Genomic DNA, 17,980 nt, shown 5'->3' with positions numbered 1-17,980 from the left:
GGAGGTTGGGAGGGATTTACACATAGCATTCTAAATAAATAGAAATTTTAAAGTTTTTTTGCTTTTCACGTCAGAGCTCGGGAAGACCCTTCACGAGTGTCGACGTTCGGGTGGACAGGGGGGACGGGAGAGACGGGAAGGACTAGAGGGATAGGAAGGAAGGGACTGTCTTAGTTAGAATAAGTTACTCCAGTTGTTATGTATAGTCCAGTTATCTTATGTACCGTAATAGTTATTATATGTTTTAAGTGTTGTTACAAAAACCTTACAACAACAACAACCATTTCTATAAGTGTTGTTATCATTGATGTTATTGTTGTAAAGATCTCTATCATATTATATTTTAATAGTCATTATTGTTGTAGTGTTTGTCATGATTTCCTTAAATAATAATAAAAATAACAAAAAGTATACTAGAATTAATAACAATACTTATAATAATAACAATAAGTTTATTCCAATCAGCAAAAACAAAAACAAAAAACAACGGAGTACAAATTCTAATAACAGCTACAGAATCATATTTGTAATGGCGTAATACCAATGGTCGTCTGGGCGCCACTATACCACACTAAAACAACTCTAATTACAACCTGGTATTAGTGTGCAGGTAGCTTGTACTATACGACTGTGCCTTAGTGCAATATTGGATGTGTTCTCAGTCAGCCTCTATATGATTGTATTGAACAGATCACCTGAGGATTAGTCTCCCCATTAAGCTTATTTCACCTGATATTTAAATACCCTTATGGTACCTGAGGGGGTTAGGTTAGGTTAGGTTATATTGTATTATGGTATGTTAGGTTAGGTTAGGATATATGTTGTTAGGTTAGGTTATATTGTATTATGGTATGTTAGGTTAGGTTACATTGTATTATGGTATGTTAGGTTAGGTTAGGTTAGATTAGGTTAGGATATATGTTGTTAGGTTAGGTTATATTGTGCTATGGTATGTTAGGTTAGGATATATGTTGTTAGGTTAGCTAAGCACAGGCTGGCGGTGGATGTTAGGTTAGGTTAGATATATGTTGTTAGGTTAGGTTATATTGTATTATGGTATGTTAGGTTAGGTTAGGATATATGTTGTTAGGTTAGGTTATATTGTATTATGGTATGTTAGGTTAGGTTACATTGTATTATGGTATGTTAGGTTAGGTTAGGTTAGATTAGGTTAGGATATATGTTGTTAGGTTAGGTTATATTGTGCTATGGTATGTTAGGTTAGGATATATGTTGTTAGGTTAGGTTACATTGTATTATGGTATGTTAGGTTAGGTTATGATAGATTAGCTTATGTTAGTTAATATGAAGAAAAAAAATAAACTAGGAGGAGGTGGAGCTAATCTACAGGGGATCTCGTGAAAAAATATATACAGTGAGTATTTCCATTACTGAGGGTGAAACTACAGGACAAACTTGGACCTCCTGAAGGGGATAAAAGCACCAGAGTATAGATATCTCATCACCACGTTTCCTACAGACTTACTCGGTACCCAGACTACAGTGCATTATAGTGTAGATACAGTGGGTATAGTGTCGGTAGAGTGACGTACTGATGGAATTTTGCCCCTTGTATTTTGTAAGTGAGGTTTAGTTTCATCACTCTTTGTAAGTTTGAATGTGATGTAGGAGAGAGAGAGAGAGAGAGAGAGAGAGAGAGAGAGAGAGAGAGAGAGATGTTCAAGTGTCTATTAATTTTCTTATTAAGTATTGTGGTTGCTGTAATGGTGGTGGTGGTGGTGGTTATTGTTGTTGTTGTTGTTCGAATGCTTATCACGATCTCATTAATCGTTGTTGTTGTTGTTGTTGTGAAGGCAGGTGAACATCAGAGGAGTCATAAGGATGCACCATTATCTTTTTTTCCTCTGTTAACTTCTGCTGCTGTTCCATTTGCTCTTGTTGGTTACCTTTGTAGTGTTGTTGTTGTTGTTGAAGCTGTTTCTGTTGTTGTAGTTCGTAACCTTTGTAGTATTGGTATTGTTGTTGTTCTTGTTGTTGAGGCTGTTTTTGTTGTTGTTGTTGATGCTGTTGTTGTTTGTTCTGGTGGCGGCGAACAGCTGTTTCCTTTCCCCTCTGTTCTCTAAGCAGTAGCTGCTGTAGTTCGAGCTGTAGACCCTTGGGAACAGCTGACAACTGGCTGCTCTCGTCTTTCTGCGACAGGTCGAGGCGTTTCGGCCCTAGATCAAGTTGCCAGGGCCCGAGACTGTGGCGCTGGGGCCCTATATTGACATACTGGGGGCCCTGATCGTGAGTCTGGAACCCCAAGTTGACATGTTGGTACCCTGGATCGTGCTTCTGGAACCCTAAATCAACATGCTGGGGCCCCGGGTCGTGTGGAGGTTGTTGAGGGCCCAGTTCAATATGGAGGGCCCGGATGTCGTGGTATTGTTGAGGTCCCTTCTGGTCAAGGTGCTGTTGGGGCCCTAGGTCGAGGTGTTGCTGGGGAGGGAGGTCGAAGCGGTCGAGATAGTCGTCGAGAGCCACGGGCCTGGCGGTGATGGTCGGGTCACACGGCAACACCACGTACGTCCCCGGTAACACACGCAACCTGAAGGGGGAGCACACACACCATCACGGACACTATAATCACAGACATTATCATCACGGACACACTGTAGGTACTCAGGGATGGAGTGGGTTAGTGTAGTATTATTATATCATAGTTTAAGATAATGTGCGACAGTATAAGGTAGTGCGAGTGTGTTAGTATGTGACACTGTAGAGTAATATGTAACAGCGTAAGGACTTACGTCAAGCCTCCGTGGCACAATTGGTTAGCGCGTTCGGCTGTTAACCGAAAGGTTGGTGGTTCGAGCCCACCCGGGGGCGACTCTTTTTTTTTTTATTGTAAAATTTTTGTGGTTACCTGTGGTGTAATGATCAGGATGCTCGCCTCGCAAGAAAGTGGACCCGGGTTTGATCCCCGGGTAGGGTGAAATAATAGGAAAGTGTCTTTATGCTATTTGCCTCTGTCTACCCAGCAGTAATTGGGAATTTGGGAACTTGGATGTTAATCGCCAGTGCAGTTGGCGAGTTGTTGTGTTGGCGACAGCTTCTACACCTTAAATAAATTCACGCCTAGGTGGCCCTAGGACGGCCATCCTTATACACGAGGGACAACCATTATTAGGTTAGTGTGCGACAGTGTAGGTTAGTGTTTGGCAGTGTAGGGGAGTTTGAAACAGTGTAGAATTATGTGAAGTCAGCGTGGGAAAGTGTGAGCCAGCGTGGGAAAGTATGAGCCAGCGTGGGAAAGTGTGAGCAGCGTGGGTGCGAAAGTCAAAGTGGAAAGGTGAGCAGCAGGAAAGTGAAAGTCAAGTGGGAAAGAATGGGTTAAAATTGTAACAAAACATATCTATTTTATGATTGGTCTCGGGATATTTTAATAACACAATATCGATGAAATAAAGAATAACATTATTTTAAGACAAACAATTGCCTTCAACTAATCATTACCTTAATTTAACTAACTACATCTAATAAACCGATATGAAGTTAATCCAACGTATCTAAATATGATGCAACCTAACCTATCCTAACCTGACCTTGGTGGGTCCATCTAGACGTGTGGAGGCGAGGGTAGGTCACTCTGTAGCTGTATTTTTGTATTTTCCTGGTTTTGTATTTATCTATTTTACCTGTTCCTGTATTTATGTATTTTACCTGTTCCTGTATTTATGTATTTTACCTGTTCCTGTATTTATCTATTTTACCTGTTCCTGTATTTATCTATTTTACCTGTTCCTGTATTTATGTATTTTACCTGTTCCTGTATTTATGTATTTTACCTGTTCCTGTATTTATGTATTTTACCTGTTCCTGTATTTATCTATTTTACCTGTTCCTCTATTTATGTATTTTACCTGTTCCTGTATTTATGTATTTTACCTGTTCCTGTATTTATGTATTTTACCTGTTCCTGTATTTATCTATTTTACCTGTTCCTCTATTTATGTATTTTACGTATTTCTGTATTCTCAAGTACAAAGGCACAATTTCAGGAGTAATTCACCCTAAACTAACATAAATTTGACCATAAGAGATCTGAAATACATATACCTGACTCTTGATATGCCTCGTGTTTCTCCAGTCGTCATCCTGAGACATTGCTAAACACGTTCTCAGTCACAAGCGATCCCACGAGGCAGAGAGATCAAGCAATGGCGTGCAGTAATAAACAGACTTGAACCACAGATCAGATAGAGTTGACAGTTTTATGTTTGGATAGTGGAGGAGGAGAGGTTGTAGGCCATAAAAAGGTGGTAATAGTAGTAGTAGTAGTAGTAGTAGTGATGACAATAGTAGTAGTAGTGATGACAGTAGTAGTAGTAAAGGTGGCAGCGGTGGTGTAAGGGTGCATAGGGTCACTTACAGAATGATGGTGACGGTGGTGGCAGTCAGCGCGCCCGTCACGAACGACGTACACACACGAACGTCACACCTCATCCTTGAGGGGGGGGGAGTGGGGGCGTAAGAGAGGGGGGTAAACATATATTATTGTCTATCTATCTATCTATATATACCTTCCCTTCATAACAGGGATACGAACCTATTTTTTTCTTGTTTTGATATGACGTCACACGGGTTCCTTTCACAGTAATAATAACAAAGAGACCCATTAGGTTTTTAACCCCTTGAGTATGATAACAACACCTAGAGTATGATGACAACAACTTGAGTATGTGACAACTCGAGTATGGTGATTTAACCCCCTGAAAATAATGAAAACACCTCGAGTATGATGATTTAACCCCTAGAGTATGATGACAACAACTTGAGTATGTGACAACTCGAGTATGGTGATTTAACCCCCTGAAAATAATGAAAACACCTCGAGTATGATGATTTAACCCCTAGAGTATGATGATTTATTAACCTTTTGAGTATGATGACAACACCGTGAGAATGATGGACGGCTTCTAACCCTAAGTATGGTTTGTCAACACCTCGGCATTATGCTCATCCTTGATCAAATTACCTTACCTGCATTATCTAAACACATACTCTATACCTGCATAGTCTAGCATACAGTACATAAACTCGTATGCTGATGTTTACTAAATATTTATCAATAATAACACTGATGTTTAATATGTTTATCGCCTGGTATTATCACTTGATGTTATAAATAATGTTGAAAATAGTGTTATTTTTTCCCATTTAAAAGACCACAGTAAGGAGGAAAAAGAAAAAGAGGGAGAGTGAAAGTCAGATATGTGAAATATATATGAGAAAGTCAGAAATAGGGTGGTGTATTAGGTGGGAGGGGGGGTGGGATGGTAGGGACAGGGGCAGGAAGGCAGGGGGTGGGGGGAGGGAGAGGAGGGGTGGGTAGGAGGAGGTCGTTTGGTTACCAATGGAAATTAAGCAACCATTATCAAAACAGCATCACCACAAACACTCACAAAACACAAACACACAAACACTCCCATGAACACCGACACTGAGAGAACATCAACACACCACAGCATATCAAACACAAAACACCACAAACACACAACACAAACACTCACAGCATATCAACACAAACACTCACAAAACACCAACACCAACACTCACAGAACATCAACACAAACACTCACAAAACACCAACACCAACACTCACAGAACACCAACACAAACACTTACAAAACATAAACACTCACAGAACACCAACACAAACACTCACAGAACACCAACACCAGTCATCACAAAACACCAACACAAACACTGCAGAACAGTTCAACACAAACACTCACAAAACACCAACACCAACACTCACAGAACACCAACACAAACACTTACAAAACATAAACACTCACAGAACACCAACACAAACACTCACAGAACACCAACACCAACACAACACCAACACAAACACTCACAGAACACCAACACAAACACTCACAGAACATCAACACAAACACTCACAAAACACCAACACAAACACTCACAGAACACCAACACAAACACTACAGAACACCAACACCAACACTCACAGAACACCAACACAAAATACCCTATAGAACAGACCAACACAAACACTCTGAACACCAACACAAACACTCACAGAACACTAACACAAACACTTACAAAACACAATGCCAAAAACACCAACACCCAACACTCACAAAAACACCAACACAAACACTACAGAACACACCAATACTAACAGAACACCAACAGACTAACATCACAAAACACCAACACTCACAGAACACCAACACAAACACTCACAAAACACCAACACAAACACTCACAGAATACCAACACAAACACTCACAGAACACCAACACAAACACTCACAGAACACCAACACAAACACTCACAGAACACCAACACAAACACTCACAGAACACCAACACAAACACTCACAGAACACCAACACAAACACTCACAGAACACCAACACAAACACTCACAGAACACCAACACAAACACTCACAGAACACCATCACAAACACTCACAGAACACCAACACAAACACTCACAGAACACCAACAACACAAACACTACAGAACACCAACACAAAACACTACAGAACACCAACACAAACATCACAGAACACCAACACAAACACTACAGAACACCAACACAAACACTCACAGAACACCAACACAAACACTCACAGAACACCAACACAAACACTTACAAAACATAAACACTCACAGAACACCAACACAAACACTTACAAAACATAAATACTCACAAAACACCAACACTCACAAAACACCAACACTCACAGAACACCAACACCAACACTCACAGAACACCAACACAAACACTCACAGAACACCAACACAAACACTCACAGAACACCAACACAAACACTCACAGAACACCAACACAAACACTCACAGAACACCAACACAAACACTCACAGAACACCTTGTCCTCCTTGCTATGGTTGACCGTCTGCCCTTGAATTCTATAAGAGGTGAACTGCCAACCAGCATCAGACATATTGCCTGATTCCATACAACAGCTGCCTCGCCCATACGCTGACAAGATATGGGAAGAGTTCTATTTACCACAATTTTATAATTGTTGTCGTATTATAACGTTAAATAACTACTATCGGCTTATAGACTCGGATAAAATACATTCTTTTTACATTAATCAGAACAATTTATTCATACATTGTCTCTACAGCAGCCAGGAGAACAAATTGTGGTAGAGAAACTTTGGAGAGAATTTATTAATTTGTTTAATGTTACGTCAAAGTTTGGGTGTAAAGACGATGATATTTTAGGATAATATTTTTGTGTCAGTTTTAGTTTAACCAGCCAGGACTTTGGTGTATATTTAGGTCTTGACTTAAGAGGGATATTATTAATCTTACGAACATCTGAGAATATGGACAATGATTCTGGAACCAATAGAGATTAGTACCAAAGTGAGACTGACCAATAACAAAAGTGCTTTAAGTGTTGTCAGTGGCATTGTTGTTGTCGTTGTACCACAAGGACAAGTGATTTGCTTCCTCCAGCTGGACAAACATCAAAGCTTTACTGTACATCGCCACACCACCACCACCACCACCACCACGCAGCCTTGGCGTCATGACAAAACGTTCATCACAGTCAACTTTGCCCAGATACTGATGTTGTATTTATCACGTTTATTATTATCATCATATCCCAGGAGGAGAAAGAACTTGTTATTCTTATATTTAATTTTTGTTTTCTTCTTTCTTCTAACAAAACCTAAGTGACAATCATTCCTTCATGATTTAATACACTCGCATCACTTGTTTAATTCTTCATGTTTGACCGCCATTCAAATTATACAGGGTAGAAAGTTAGATAAAAAGTAAACAAACAAGTCGACTCATTTATTCTCTCTCCAGCGATCAACCTTGTCATAAGATACTCTGTGACACACCCTGTATACCAACACACCCTGTATACCAACACACACACACAGTCTACACTTACACAGAATGGAGATGTACGTTATAAGATCACCAGTAGGAGCAGTTTACAAAGCCTGGCGTTCCAATTCTAATGCGAGCGCTATACACCAGTCGAACGCCCGCCAGCCCCTTCTGCATTTTTATCAATACACAAGACTTTTTCATAGTATACCATAAACACAAAATTAATAGGAATTATAAACTTTTCTTGATAGCTGATTCACACCACACCACACTACACCAAACCACACTACACTACACTACACTACACACCACACTACACTACACACTACACTACACCATTACCTCCATGTGTAGCAAGTTCACGACCTAAAGTTGAGTCAAATAAACCTCCTTTAAACTGTACTGGAGAGAGTGCACAAAGCTCCTGGTGGTAATGGTGTAAATGGTGGTTATGGTGTAAATGTTGTGATTGAGTAACACTATACGACAGTAACTCATTATTACAAGATGGTGAGGGTGGAGGGGGAAGGGTGGAGGGGTAAGGGTGAAGGGGAAGGGGAGGGTGAAGGGAAGAGGTGAGGAGTATTAGGGTACTGTACGTATCGCACCTGGTGAGGAGAAGGCGCACAACACCTCAAGGTAAAGCTCGACAGACAGTCCTCACACCTGGAAATGAGAACACGTGATCAAAGTTAATACATACATACATACATACGTACATGATATCCCTTGTGTGTGGTGTGTATTATTTCATTATGTGATATACGATGAGTAAAACAATATTATGTAAACAAAGAAACGAGGTTGGTTGTCATAAACGATAACTGTATAAAATGGCGACGAGTGAAAGGTTGGGGGGACGGTGGGGGTGGGGCGGGTCTGTTCCACCTATTATACGTCACTACTGTTGTATACGTCATTACTGTTGTACCACACGTCATCACTGTTGTACCACACGTCATTACTGTTGTACCACACGTCACCACTGTTGTACCACACGTCACCACTGTTGTACCATACGTCATTACTGTTGTACCACACGTCACCACTGTTGTACCACACGTCATCACTGTTGTACCACACGTCATCACTGTTGTACCACACGTCATTACTGTTGTACCACACGTCACCACTGTTGTACCACACGTCATTACTGTTGTGCCACACGTCATCACTGTTGTACCACACGTCATTACTGTTGTACCACACGTCACCACTGTTGTACCACACGTCATTACTGTTGTACCACACGTCATTACTGTTGTACCACACGTCATTACTGTTGTACCACACGTCACCACTGTTGTACCACTCGTCATTACTGTTGTACCACACGTCATTACTGTTGTACCACACGTCATTTCGTTGTACCACACGTCACCACTGTTGTACCACACGTCATTACTGTTGTACCACACGTCATTACCGTTGTACCACGCGTCATACTGTTGTAACACGCGTCATTACTGTTGGGTACCACACGTCGCCACTGTTGTACCACACACGTCATCACTGTTGTACCACACGTCATTACTGTTGTACCACACGTCATCACTGTTGTACCACACGTCATTACTGTTGTACCGTCACGTCGCCACTGTTGTACTACCACTGCCTCATCACTGCTGTATAACACTAATATCGCACTACACGTCATCACTGTTGTACCACACGTCATCACTGTTGTACCACACGTCATTACTGTTGTACCACACGTCATCACTGTTGTACCACACGTCATTACTGTTGTACCACACGTCGCCACTGTTGTACCACACGTCATCACTGTTGTATAACACTTCAATATCGTACTACACGTCATCACTGTTGTACCACGCGTCATTACTGTTGTACCACACGTCGCCACTGTTGTACCACACGTCATCACTGTTGTACTACACGGCATCACTGTTGTACCACACGTCATTACTGTTGTACTACACGTCATCACTGTTGTACCACACACCAATACTCTAGTACCACATCTCAACTGTCGTGCAAATTCCTCAGTGAGAAATCTGGTTGACTCAATGCATAACGAGGACCAAAAACTGTACAACAAATCACCACTTTTATACCAGAACGTCAACACATAATTATTACACTTGTTGTACCACAGACACTTGTACCACACGAAGACGACTTGTACCACACGACGCTGGGGAGGAGAAGTAGGAGGTGTGTGGCAGGGGCGCTGTGGTAGAGAAGGAGGAGGAGTCACCACTGCAGTAGAAGCGCCCACCACCACCACCGCACTACACCACTCCCTCGACTCACGCCACCACCCCTTCCCTCCCTCCCTCTCTCCCTGCCCAGGATCCATACACGTGCTCCATCCTTCCCTCCCTGTGTCCCTCCCTATATGACACGCCGTCTCTCCCTATTGTTGTTGTTTTTTCTTCTCTAATTCTCCCTTTTTTCCCTATGGGCCATGTTTTTCTCCCTCCTTCCTCCCTTTCTACTTCATCCCTCCTTCAGTATCTTTCTCTCTCTCTCTCTCTTCCTTTACAAGACATTCCCTTCCTCCTTCCTTCCTTCTCGGTTCTTACAAGTCATTCCCTCCCTCTTCTTTCTCTTTTATATCTAACCCAATACGCCATGTCCTCCCTCCATGACGATCAATAACACTCAACACATAAAAATACTCCCGACACCCTCAAACACCTTCCCTTCCCATCATATTACACCAACACAAAAGTCTTACCACCTCTGCTTTCCTATAACTCCGTCAGGCTACACCCAGCTGACCTGCCCTGGATCACACTCCGGGTTAAGGGACTTATGCAACAGTGATATTATAGCTCCTATAATCTATACCTTAACACTAATGCGTATACAAGGTTCTCAGAAATAGTCAAGCGTGAAATATTTTAAGCAAGTGTCATATCATGTGAAGATAAGGCAGCCCAGCTTATTTTATTTGATGATTAAACACCCTAACGTAATCTCAGGGGTTTAGGTTAGGTTTGGTTGTTTACTCATCAGGTGAAATAAGGTAAGGTGCCCAATCTTCACGTATTCCCCCCAAAATATGACTATTCTGGCAACTTGTAACACCAGTCTCAGTCAGTTGTGTGGTAATACTAGTAAAATGCGGGAATTATCCAGGTTAGTGAAGATAAAAATACTCCTCCCTCAGCTGCCTCGCCAGTGATAATACAGCTTAACAAATCAATGGTCATGCCAGATTGTACGCCAGACTCTCCCTCAGCTTGGAACTACCTGCTTCCCAGCTTACCTCCCAGCTTACCTCCCTCACCCGCCTCACCTTAGAGAAGGAATCTAATATCGCCAGACAGCTAGAGTCAGTGCCATTGATTTATACCAGCAAGGCTCTCCGTTCTACAAGGTGTTCTTCCCGGAACTAGCCAAACTCCCCCTGCTCCGTCATCAATACTTCCCTCAGATAAGCATATAATGTCTCCCGGTCGACTGGTATAGATTGCATAATATCTCCTGTACCTAAAACAACAAGACCAGTCCACAGTCATGCAACAAGTCCGACCCATCGTATTTGTCTGGGCTTAAACGGATATTCAGGCTCCAGAAACCTTCACCAACTCGGTAATATAAAGACCATAAACACCATAATATACCATTCACCTTGACCACTTTCTAGACTTCATCTCCTCCAGCAATCGAAAAAAGCACAAGACATCGCTACGGACTTTCACCTTACGTAGCGTTCACTCAGGCGTTTGTCTTAGGTCAGCCGTAACATAATTATCAAACAAAGTCATTGGCCTTGAGACTTAAAACAAAAAAAGGTCTAATTTCTTGGCCTTGACTTTTTTAATGATTACCGCCATCCCCACCTCTCAATCACTCCTGGAACAAGATGGTACTTCTTTGTTTCATTCATCTCATCAACAATACGCTGAGTGACACTTCTGCTCATTATAGAATTGTGTTGACAACTCCATTACAGTCTCAAAAAGTGGACCGCCGTCAACCATGTCACCATCAACGGTACCAAGACCATGACTATACACATTAACCTCACCTCTGTTCCACATTCGTCCACCTCAGGTTGTGAATTCCACCAAACTCCCCGGCGTTATTATGGATAACAAGCGGATCCGGACCATTGAAATACCAGTGTCTGAACTCAAGAAAAATTCACTTCATTTATACCTACCAAACTCACCTATGGGTCTCCACTGACTGGTTTTCTTCATCTATAATTCTAAATGTATTGCATTTAAATTCTGAATAAGCCTTTTTCGTTTAGTACATCTGTCACCAACTTGTTTTGAATTGAACCATGTATGAGATGGCGGTAAATGCCATGTGATTGAGACAGCGAGTTTTTGGATGCAGGACTGATAAATGAGAACGACGAACGGCGGAAATGTTACTCAGTGTGATTGCTCCTGAATTCATCGAGCTGGAAATGTTATTCGACAATACAGAGAGAGGTAACGCCCTTATCTCTCACCGCTCTGCCCGAGACACATGTTCCCAACACTGTCAACAATCATAAGTAGGTCATAGACAACTTGTAGTATGGTGCCTCGTGTTCCTCTCCTTTTGGCTTGAAAACTTTGAGAACTTTACTCACTCCCCATTCTATATCTATATCGCTTATGGCAGCCCAGAAGTTATGTTACAGCCTGGATGAGATGTCGACTGTCCTTCTCTCTCCTTCGGTCGGCTTTGCTCTGCCTCAGGGGAACGAGAGCATCGGCCCCAAAGCCGACAACAGTTGCTGATATTGACTATGAGGCAACAGTCACTGAATGCCGCATAGATCTGCGGCTCAACTAACTCAACACAGCTAGGATAGCTACTTAAGTATTAGGATATTCAATTTTAAGGTAATAAAATGGCGGCGAAGGTGTGGCTGTTGGGGGAGGATGGAGGCCAAAAAAAAAAAGTAGTGGTAGTAGTAGACAATGAAAGCCGCCTAGATCTGCGGCTTAACTAACTCACCTATAGGGTAGCTACGTTTGTATTAGGATAATTCATATTAAGTTAATAAAATGGTGGTGAAGGTGTGGCTGTTGGGGGAGGCTGGAGGCCACAGTAAAAACAAAGTAGCAATAGTAGTACTGTCGTAGCAACAACAGTCGCACGCACAAATACCCCCAACAGAGTGTTACACAACACCAGCCAACACACAACCATTATCTAGCGCCAACAAAGACTTACATTGGCAAACCTGAGATAAGGTCACCTTAAAAACACACCAATGTAAAAATGGGACAATTCATGTAATCTCTCTCTCTCTCTCTCTCTCTCTCTCTCTCTCTCTCTCTCTCTCTCTCTCTCTCTCTCTCTCTCTCTCCCTGTTTGTTTATTTGTCTCGCTTTCAGTGTCTCTGTATTAGTGTGAACGGAGGTAAGTTAACGGGTGAATGACTAAGTAAACCACACACACACACACACACACACACACACACACACACACATACATAAATACATACACTCCAACGTTTCTGTAAATAAGAGAAGTCATGGAATGTACGTACAGCTTAACAAAAAATAGCTCTCGTGCCAGTTTTTGTACAGTGCACCTGTCCTGTTTGTGTACATCAGCTGTTCACACACACACACACACACACATCACGTCTTTGTACACCAACTCCTTTACGTGTATATTAGTACACGAATATGATCACACATCTCAAAGGTTTACTGTGTACATCATCTTCCTGTGTACATACCCCAGCCTTTTCTGTGTACATTCGTGTATAAAATTGTTCATGTACCCTAAGTCATTGTACAGCGGCTACGTATACAGTATAAGTGTGCACTACTGCGCCGTACAGTAACTCAAATAAATATCTATACAAAATTGTGTTGAAAAAATATGACACAACAGACGAAGGATTTTGACAACCCTACCGAGACAATGGGAGTCACAGTGTTCATTCTGAAACTCGTCGATCACCCCAAGTACAGATAGTTTGTGTGAGTGACTGTACAACATAAATCACATGAGTTTTGGTACAAATAACCCGCTACAGTACAATACAGGTACAGTACAGGTACAGTACAGGTACATTATGTGAGTGTACAAAAGATAATTCATCAGTAATTTAGACTCTACAACAAATCTTTATTATTATTATACACCAGATTAATCATAGTGTAACCTAACCTAACCTAACCTAACCTAAGCTAACTTAAACCAATCTAACCTAACCTATCTAATGCAATCTTAGGCCAACCAAACCAAACCAGACCAAACCAAATCAACCCTAACCAAACCTAACCTAACCTAACCAACTCCATTTCCTTGTACAGAGATTCCACGGGTGTACAGTACATTAGTATTGTACACGAGAAGGTAATGTACAATCAAAGTCGAACCAGTATTTGTACATCCGCCGAATTAGTACATCAGAAAGTGAAGGTGTACAGCAGTGATCAGTTACCCTTTGTTGTACATGAAACACGGAGTGTACAATAACACTTCCATTTTTTTTGTACAGCAGTTATGAGGGAGTACGTCACAAAGTAGTCATGAGCGTACACAAAAAGACACAAAATAATACACAAATGGCCACACACACACACACACACACACACACACACACACACACACACACACACACACACATTTAGACAAAGAGAGAGACAGACACACAACCTGAGACACACACACACACACACACACACACACACACACACACACACACACACACACACACACACACACACACACACACACACACACATATGGACAGAGAGAGAGAGAGACACACACACACACACAGAGGCGCACACAGGCACATACACACACACACACACACAGGCGCACACACACACACCCCATCTATTGTTAAAATAATAAACAACTCCTGAGTTATGTACTGTACAGCCCTGTAAATGTATTCAATGCATAATATATCATTATGTCTAAATTAAATATAAGTCTGTATATTTTCAGCCACCGGCTGCAACTCTATTAATAAACCGTTTATTATTATTATTATTATTATTATTATTATTACACACGTACAAAGGCTAAATTGATCGGGGGAAGGAGGAGCAGGAGTGGGAGCAGCAGAAGGTGTCAGGAGCAGCAGCAGAAGCAGGAGTGGGAGCAGCAGAAGGGTCAGGAGCTGCAGCAGGATGGGGAGCAGCAGAAGGTGTCAGGAGCAGCAGCAGGTGGGAGCATCAGAAGGTGTCAGGGGCAGCAGCAGAAGCAGGAGGGAGCATCAGCAGAAGCAGGAGGAGGAAGAGGAGGAGCAGAAGCAAGAGTGGGGAGCATCAGGGAGCAGCAGCAGAAGCAGGAGGAGGAAGAGGAGGGCAGAAGCAGGAGGGAGCATCAGAAGGGTCAGGAGCAGCAGCAGAAACAGAGTGGGAGCATCAGCAGAAGCAGGAGGAGGAAGAGGGAGCAGAAGCAAGAGTGGGAGCATCAGGGAGCAGCAGCAGAAGCAGGAGGAGGAAGAGGAGGAGCAGAAGCAGGAGTGGGAGCATCAGAAGGGCTGCAGGAGCAGCAGCAGAAGCAGGAGTGGGGCACAGGGCAGGCAGAAGCAGGAGGAAGGAGGAGCAGAAGCAGGAGTGGGAGCATCAGGAGGGCAGAGCAGCAGAAGAAGCAGGGGGCATCAGGAGCAGCAGCAGAAGCAGGAGGGGAGGAAGAGGAGGAGCAGAAGCAGGAGGGGAGCATCAGGAGGGTCAGGAGCAGCAGCAGAAGCAGGAGTGGGAGCATCGGGCAGCAGCAGAAGCAGGAGGAGGAAGAGGAGGAGCAGAAGTAGGGGAGTAGGGAGGAGCCCACTATATCCATGCAAGAGAGGGATTGAAGCCCAAATCGAGTCCAGCCGGGCGCGTTCCTGGTTCAGGCCGTACACCGCCCTGGTTGACTGGGGGTGACAAACAGAAGCCCACACCAGGAGTGGAGGAGGAGGGGAGGTGTGGAGAGGGAGGGTGGGTGTGTAGTGGGGGAGGGGAAGGGAAAAAAGAAGAGAGTGAACGAGTCATGGCGATCCACTCTTTGACATTTTCTTATAACTTTAACTGTACAGTGATAGAAGTTTCTTTAGCGTAGTGTTCGTCTCTGGTGGCTGATTAAAACTGTGTGTGTGTGTGTGTGTGTGTGTGTGTGTGTGTGTGTGTGTGTGTGTGTGTGTGTGTACGTGTCCTGTACGTGCGTGTGTGTGTGTGGTCGTGTGCGTGCGTGTGCTTATGTGTGTGTGTGTGCGTGTGTGTGTGCGTACGTGTGTGTGTGTGTGTGTGTGCGTGTACGTGCGTGTGTGTGTGAATGTGTGTGCGTGCGTGTACTTGTATGTGTGTGTACGTGTGTGTGTGTGTTAAAGCATATTGCTAATCTAAAACCTCTTTCTCGATAATGGAAAGTGGCTGGAAACTAGTACACACACACACACACAGACACACACACAGACACACACACACACACACACGTACATCCACTAAAAATTATTCGGCATCCTTACGGCGTGATAAAATATAACACGGGTGCCGAATAATTTTTTCGTGGGCGTACGTGTGTGGATGTACGTGTGTGTGTGTGTGTGTGTGTGTGTGTCTGTGTGTGTGTGTGTGTCTGTGTGTGTGTGTGTCTGTGTGTGTGTGTCTGTGTGTGTATTACTAGTTTCCAGCCACTTTCCATTATAGAGAAAGAGGTTTTAGATTAGCAATATGCTTTTAACACACACACATATACCACATCATACACACACACACATACACTTACACACACACACACACACACACACACACACACACACGTACGCACACACGTACACACACAAACGCACGTACAGGCACACGTACACGCACGTACACACACACATTACTACTACTACTTTGCTGTCACTCGGAATCGAGTTTGACGATCATCCAGCTATGATGCAATGATATGAGTTATTAGGGATGTCACCTTCGTTGGTGAGTTTTGAGGTGACTAAAGAGGCCAATACGGGACCCGCAGCGTCTTTGACATTCGTTGCACATGTGGAGGGCTCCATCTACTGCGGGAGGCGCGGTGGCAGCGTCTTTCTGGCGTTGGCGCTTGTCTGCCTTGGTTTGCAGTCGGGCTAACTCGAAAGCATTGACACCTTCTCGTGCGGAGCTCCTCCAAGCGTTACGATGTGGAGTAATCGACTCTCAGGTGAGGGGGTCGACACACACACACACACACACACACACACACACACACACACACACACACGGCGCGCTGTTCCCTGTCATTCATTCACTCATTCTCACTGGAGTACAGGATGTGATCTACCATGATACTCTCCCTCAACAACAAAACCCCATCTGAGCTGTGTGTGTGTGTGTGTGTGTGTGTACGTCTCCAGCCACTGTGTACATAGGTTCATACAGGTTACTTTTTGTGTGTGTGTGTGTGTGTGTGTGTGTGTGTGTGTGTGTCCCTCTCTCCAGTCACTGTGTACATGGGATTCATACAGATTATGTATGTGTGTGTGTGTGTGTGTGTGTGTGTGTGTGTGTGTGTGTCTCCTACTTATCTGGTTCTCACATTTGCTTCCTTTCACGACACACCCCCCCCTGCTCCTGCCCTGCTCCCACCCCGCCACCCCCTTCCCTGCCCTGCCCAGCCCCCCTGCCACCTCCCCTTCCCTGCCCCCCTCCTCCCCCTTTACACCCTCCATTATTAAGTCTGTTAAGTTCACTAGAGCATACCTGTGTCCCAGCGGTGTACATCATCTAGTACACATCTAGCACTGTACACACTAGGTACTGTATATAGAGACCAAGTAGTTGATTACCAAATAATGTACCAGGCTACACAACAGTCATGTACACCCGGGGTAGTTTTTACCCAATATATACATCAATGACTTAACCCAAGGTAGTGTACACAACGGCAGTATAAGCTAAAAAAAAATCAAACCAGACACTGTACACCCCGCAGTGCATACGACAGGTACGGTGTACATCAGTAGTACACATCTACCAGTGTACAGTGTACAAACCAGCCACTGTGCACACCAATATTGTATACCAAACACTGTACATCTCAGTAGTGTACACGCTGCAGTGTACATTCCAGGAATAAACACAAAAACATGCACACAATAACAGTGTACAGAAAACCCAAAGTACACAAGTCAAGTTATGTACACACAAGCAGTGAGCACAATAGAACTATTACAGCAGCTATGTACACATCAGATGTGTATACATGA

At 43.2% G+C, this 17,980-nt stretch overlaps 1 protein-coding gene and 1 non-coding gene across 9 annotated transcripts; one reads left to right on the top strand and one right to left on the bottom strand.

Annotated features, from left to right (window-relative positions):
* Positions 1–1,214: 1,214 nt before the first annotated feature.
* LOC121860409 (adenylate cyclase, terminal-differentiation specific-like) lies at positions 1,215–10,107 on the bottom strand. Of its 8 annotated transcripts, none has more exons than XM_042357544.1 (5): positions 9,961–10,107; positions 8,466–8,523; positions 6,860–6,979; positions 4,373–4,447; positions 1,216–2,548 (listed from the first exon to the last, which is right to left on the bottom strand). In XM_042357544.1, the coding sequence occupies exons 4-5, from the start codon at positions 4,444–4,446 to the stop codon at positions 1,774–1,776; spliced, it is 849 nt and encodes a 282-aa protein (XP_042213478.1). In that variant the 5' UTR covers position 4,447; positions 6,860–6,979; positions 8,466–8,523; positions 9,961–10,107; the 3' UTR covers positions 1,216–1,773. The 8 variants fall into 8 exon arrangements, 6 of the variants coding, with proteins under 6 accessions (XP_042213482.1, XP_042213478.1, XP_042213481.1 ...); XM_042357547.1 differs by having other exon boundaries at positions 9,972–10,107; XR_006087871.1 differs by lacking the exon at positions 4,373–4,447 and having other exon boundaries at positions 1,215–2,548.
* Trnan-guu lies at positions 2,756–2,829 on the top strand. The gene has a single exon. It is a non-coding gene; the product is annotated as a tRNA-Asn (tRNA).
* Positions 10,108–17,980: the final 7,873 nt, after the last annotated feature.

Source organism: Homarus americanus, unplaced genomic scaffold (genome assembly GCF_018991925.1).
Source record: "Homarus americanus isolate GMGI-L3 unplaced genomic scaffold, GMGI_Hamer_2.0 scaffold28051, whole genome shotgun sequence".
Lineage (NCBI taxonomy): Eukaryota > Metazoa > Arthropoda > Malacostraca > Decapoda > Nephropidae > Homarus > Homarus americanus.
This window is presented reverse-complemented; position numbering and strand designations above follow the sequence as displayed.

What these genes read in the sequence shown, in the direction of transcription:
- LOC121860409 (XM_042357544.1), bottom strand. Translation starts at nt 4,446, where the DNA reads ATGAGGTGTGACGTTCGTGTGTGTACGTCGTTCGTGACGGGCGCGCTG. An exon ending in ACCACCGTCACCATCATTCT is followed by an intron (nt 2,549 to 4,372) that starts GTAAGTGACCCT and finishes CTCCCCCTTCAG; the next exon opens with GTTGCGTGTGTTACCGGGGA.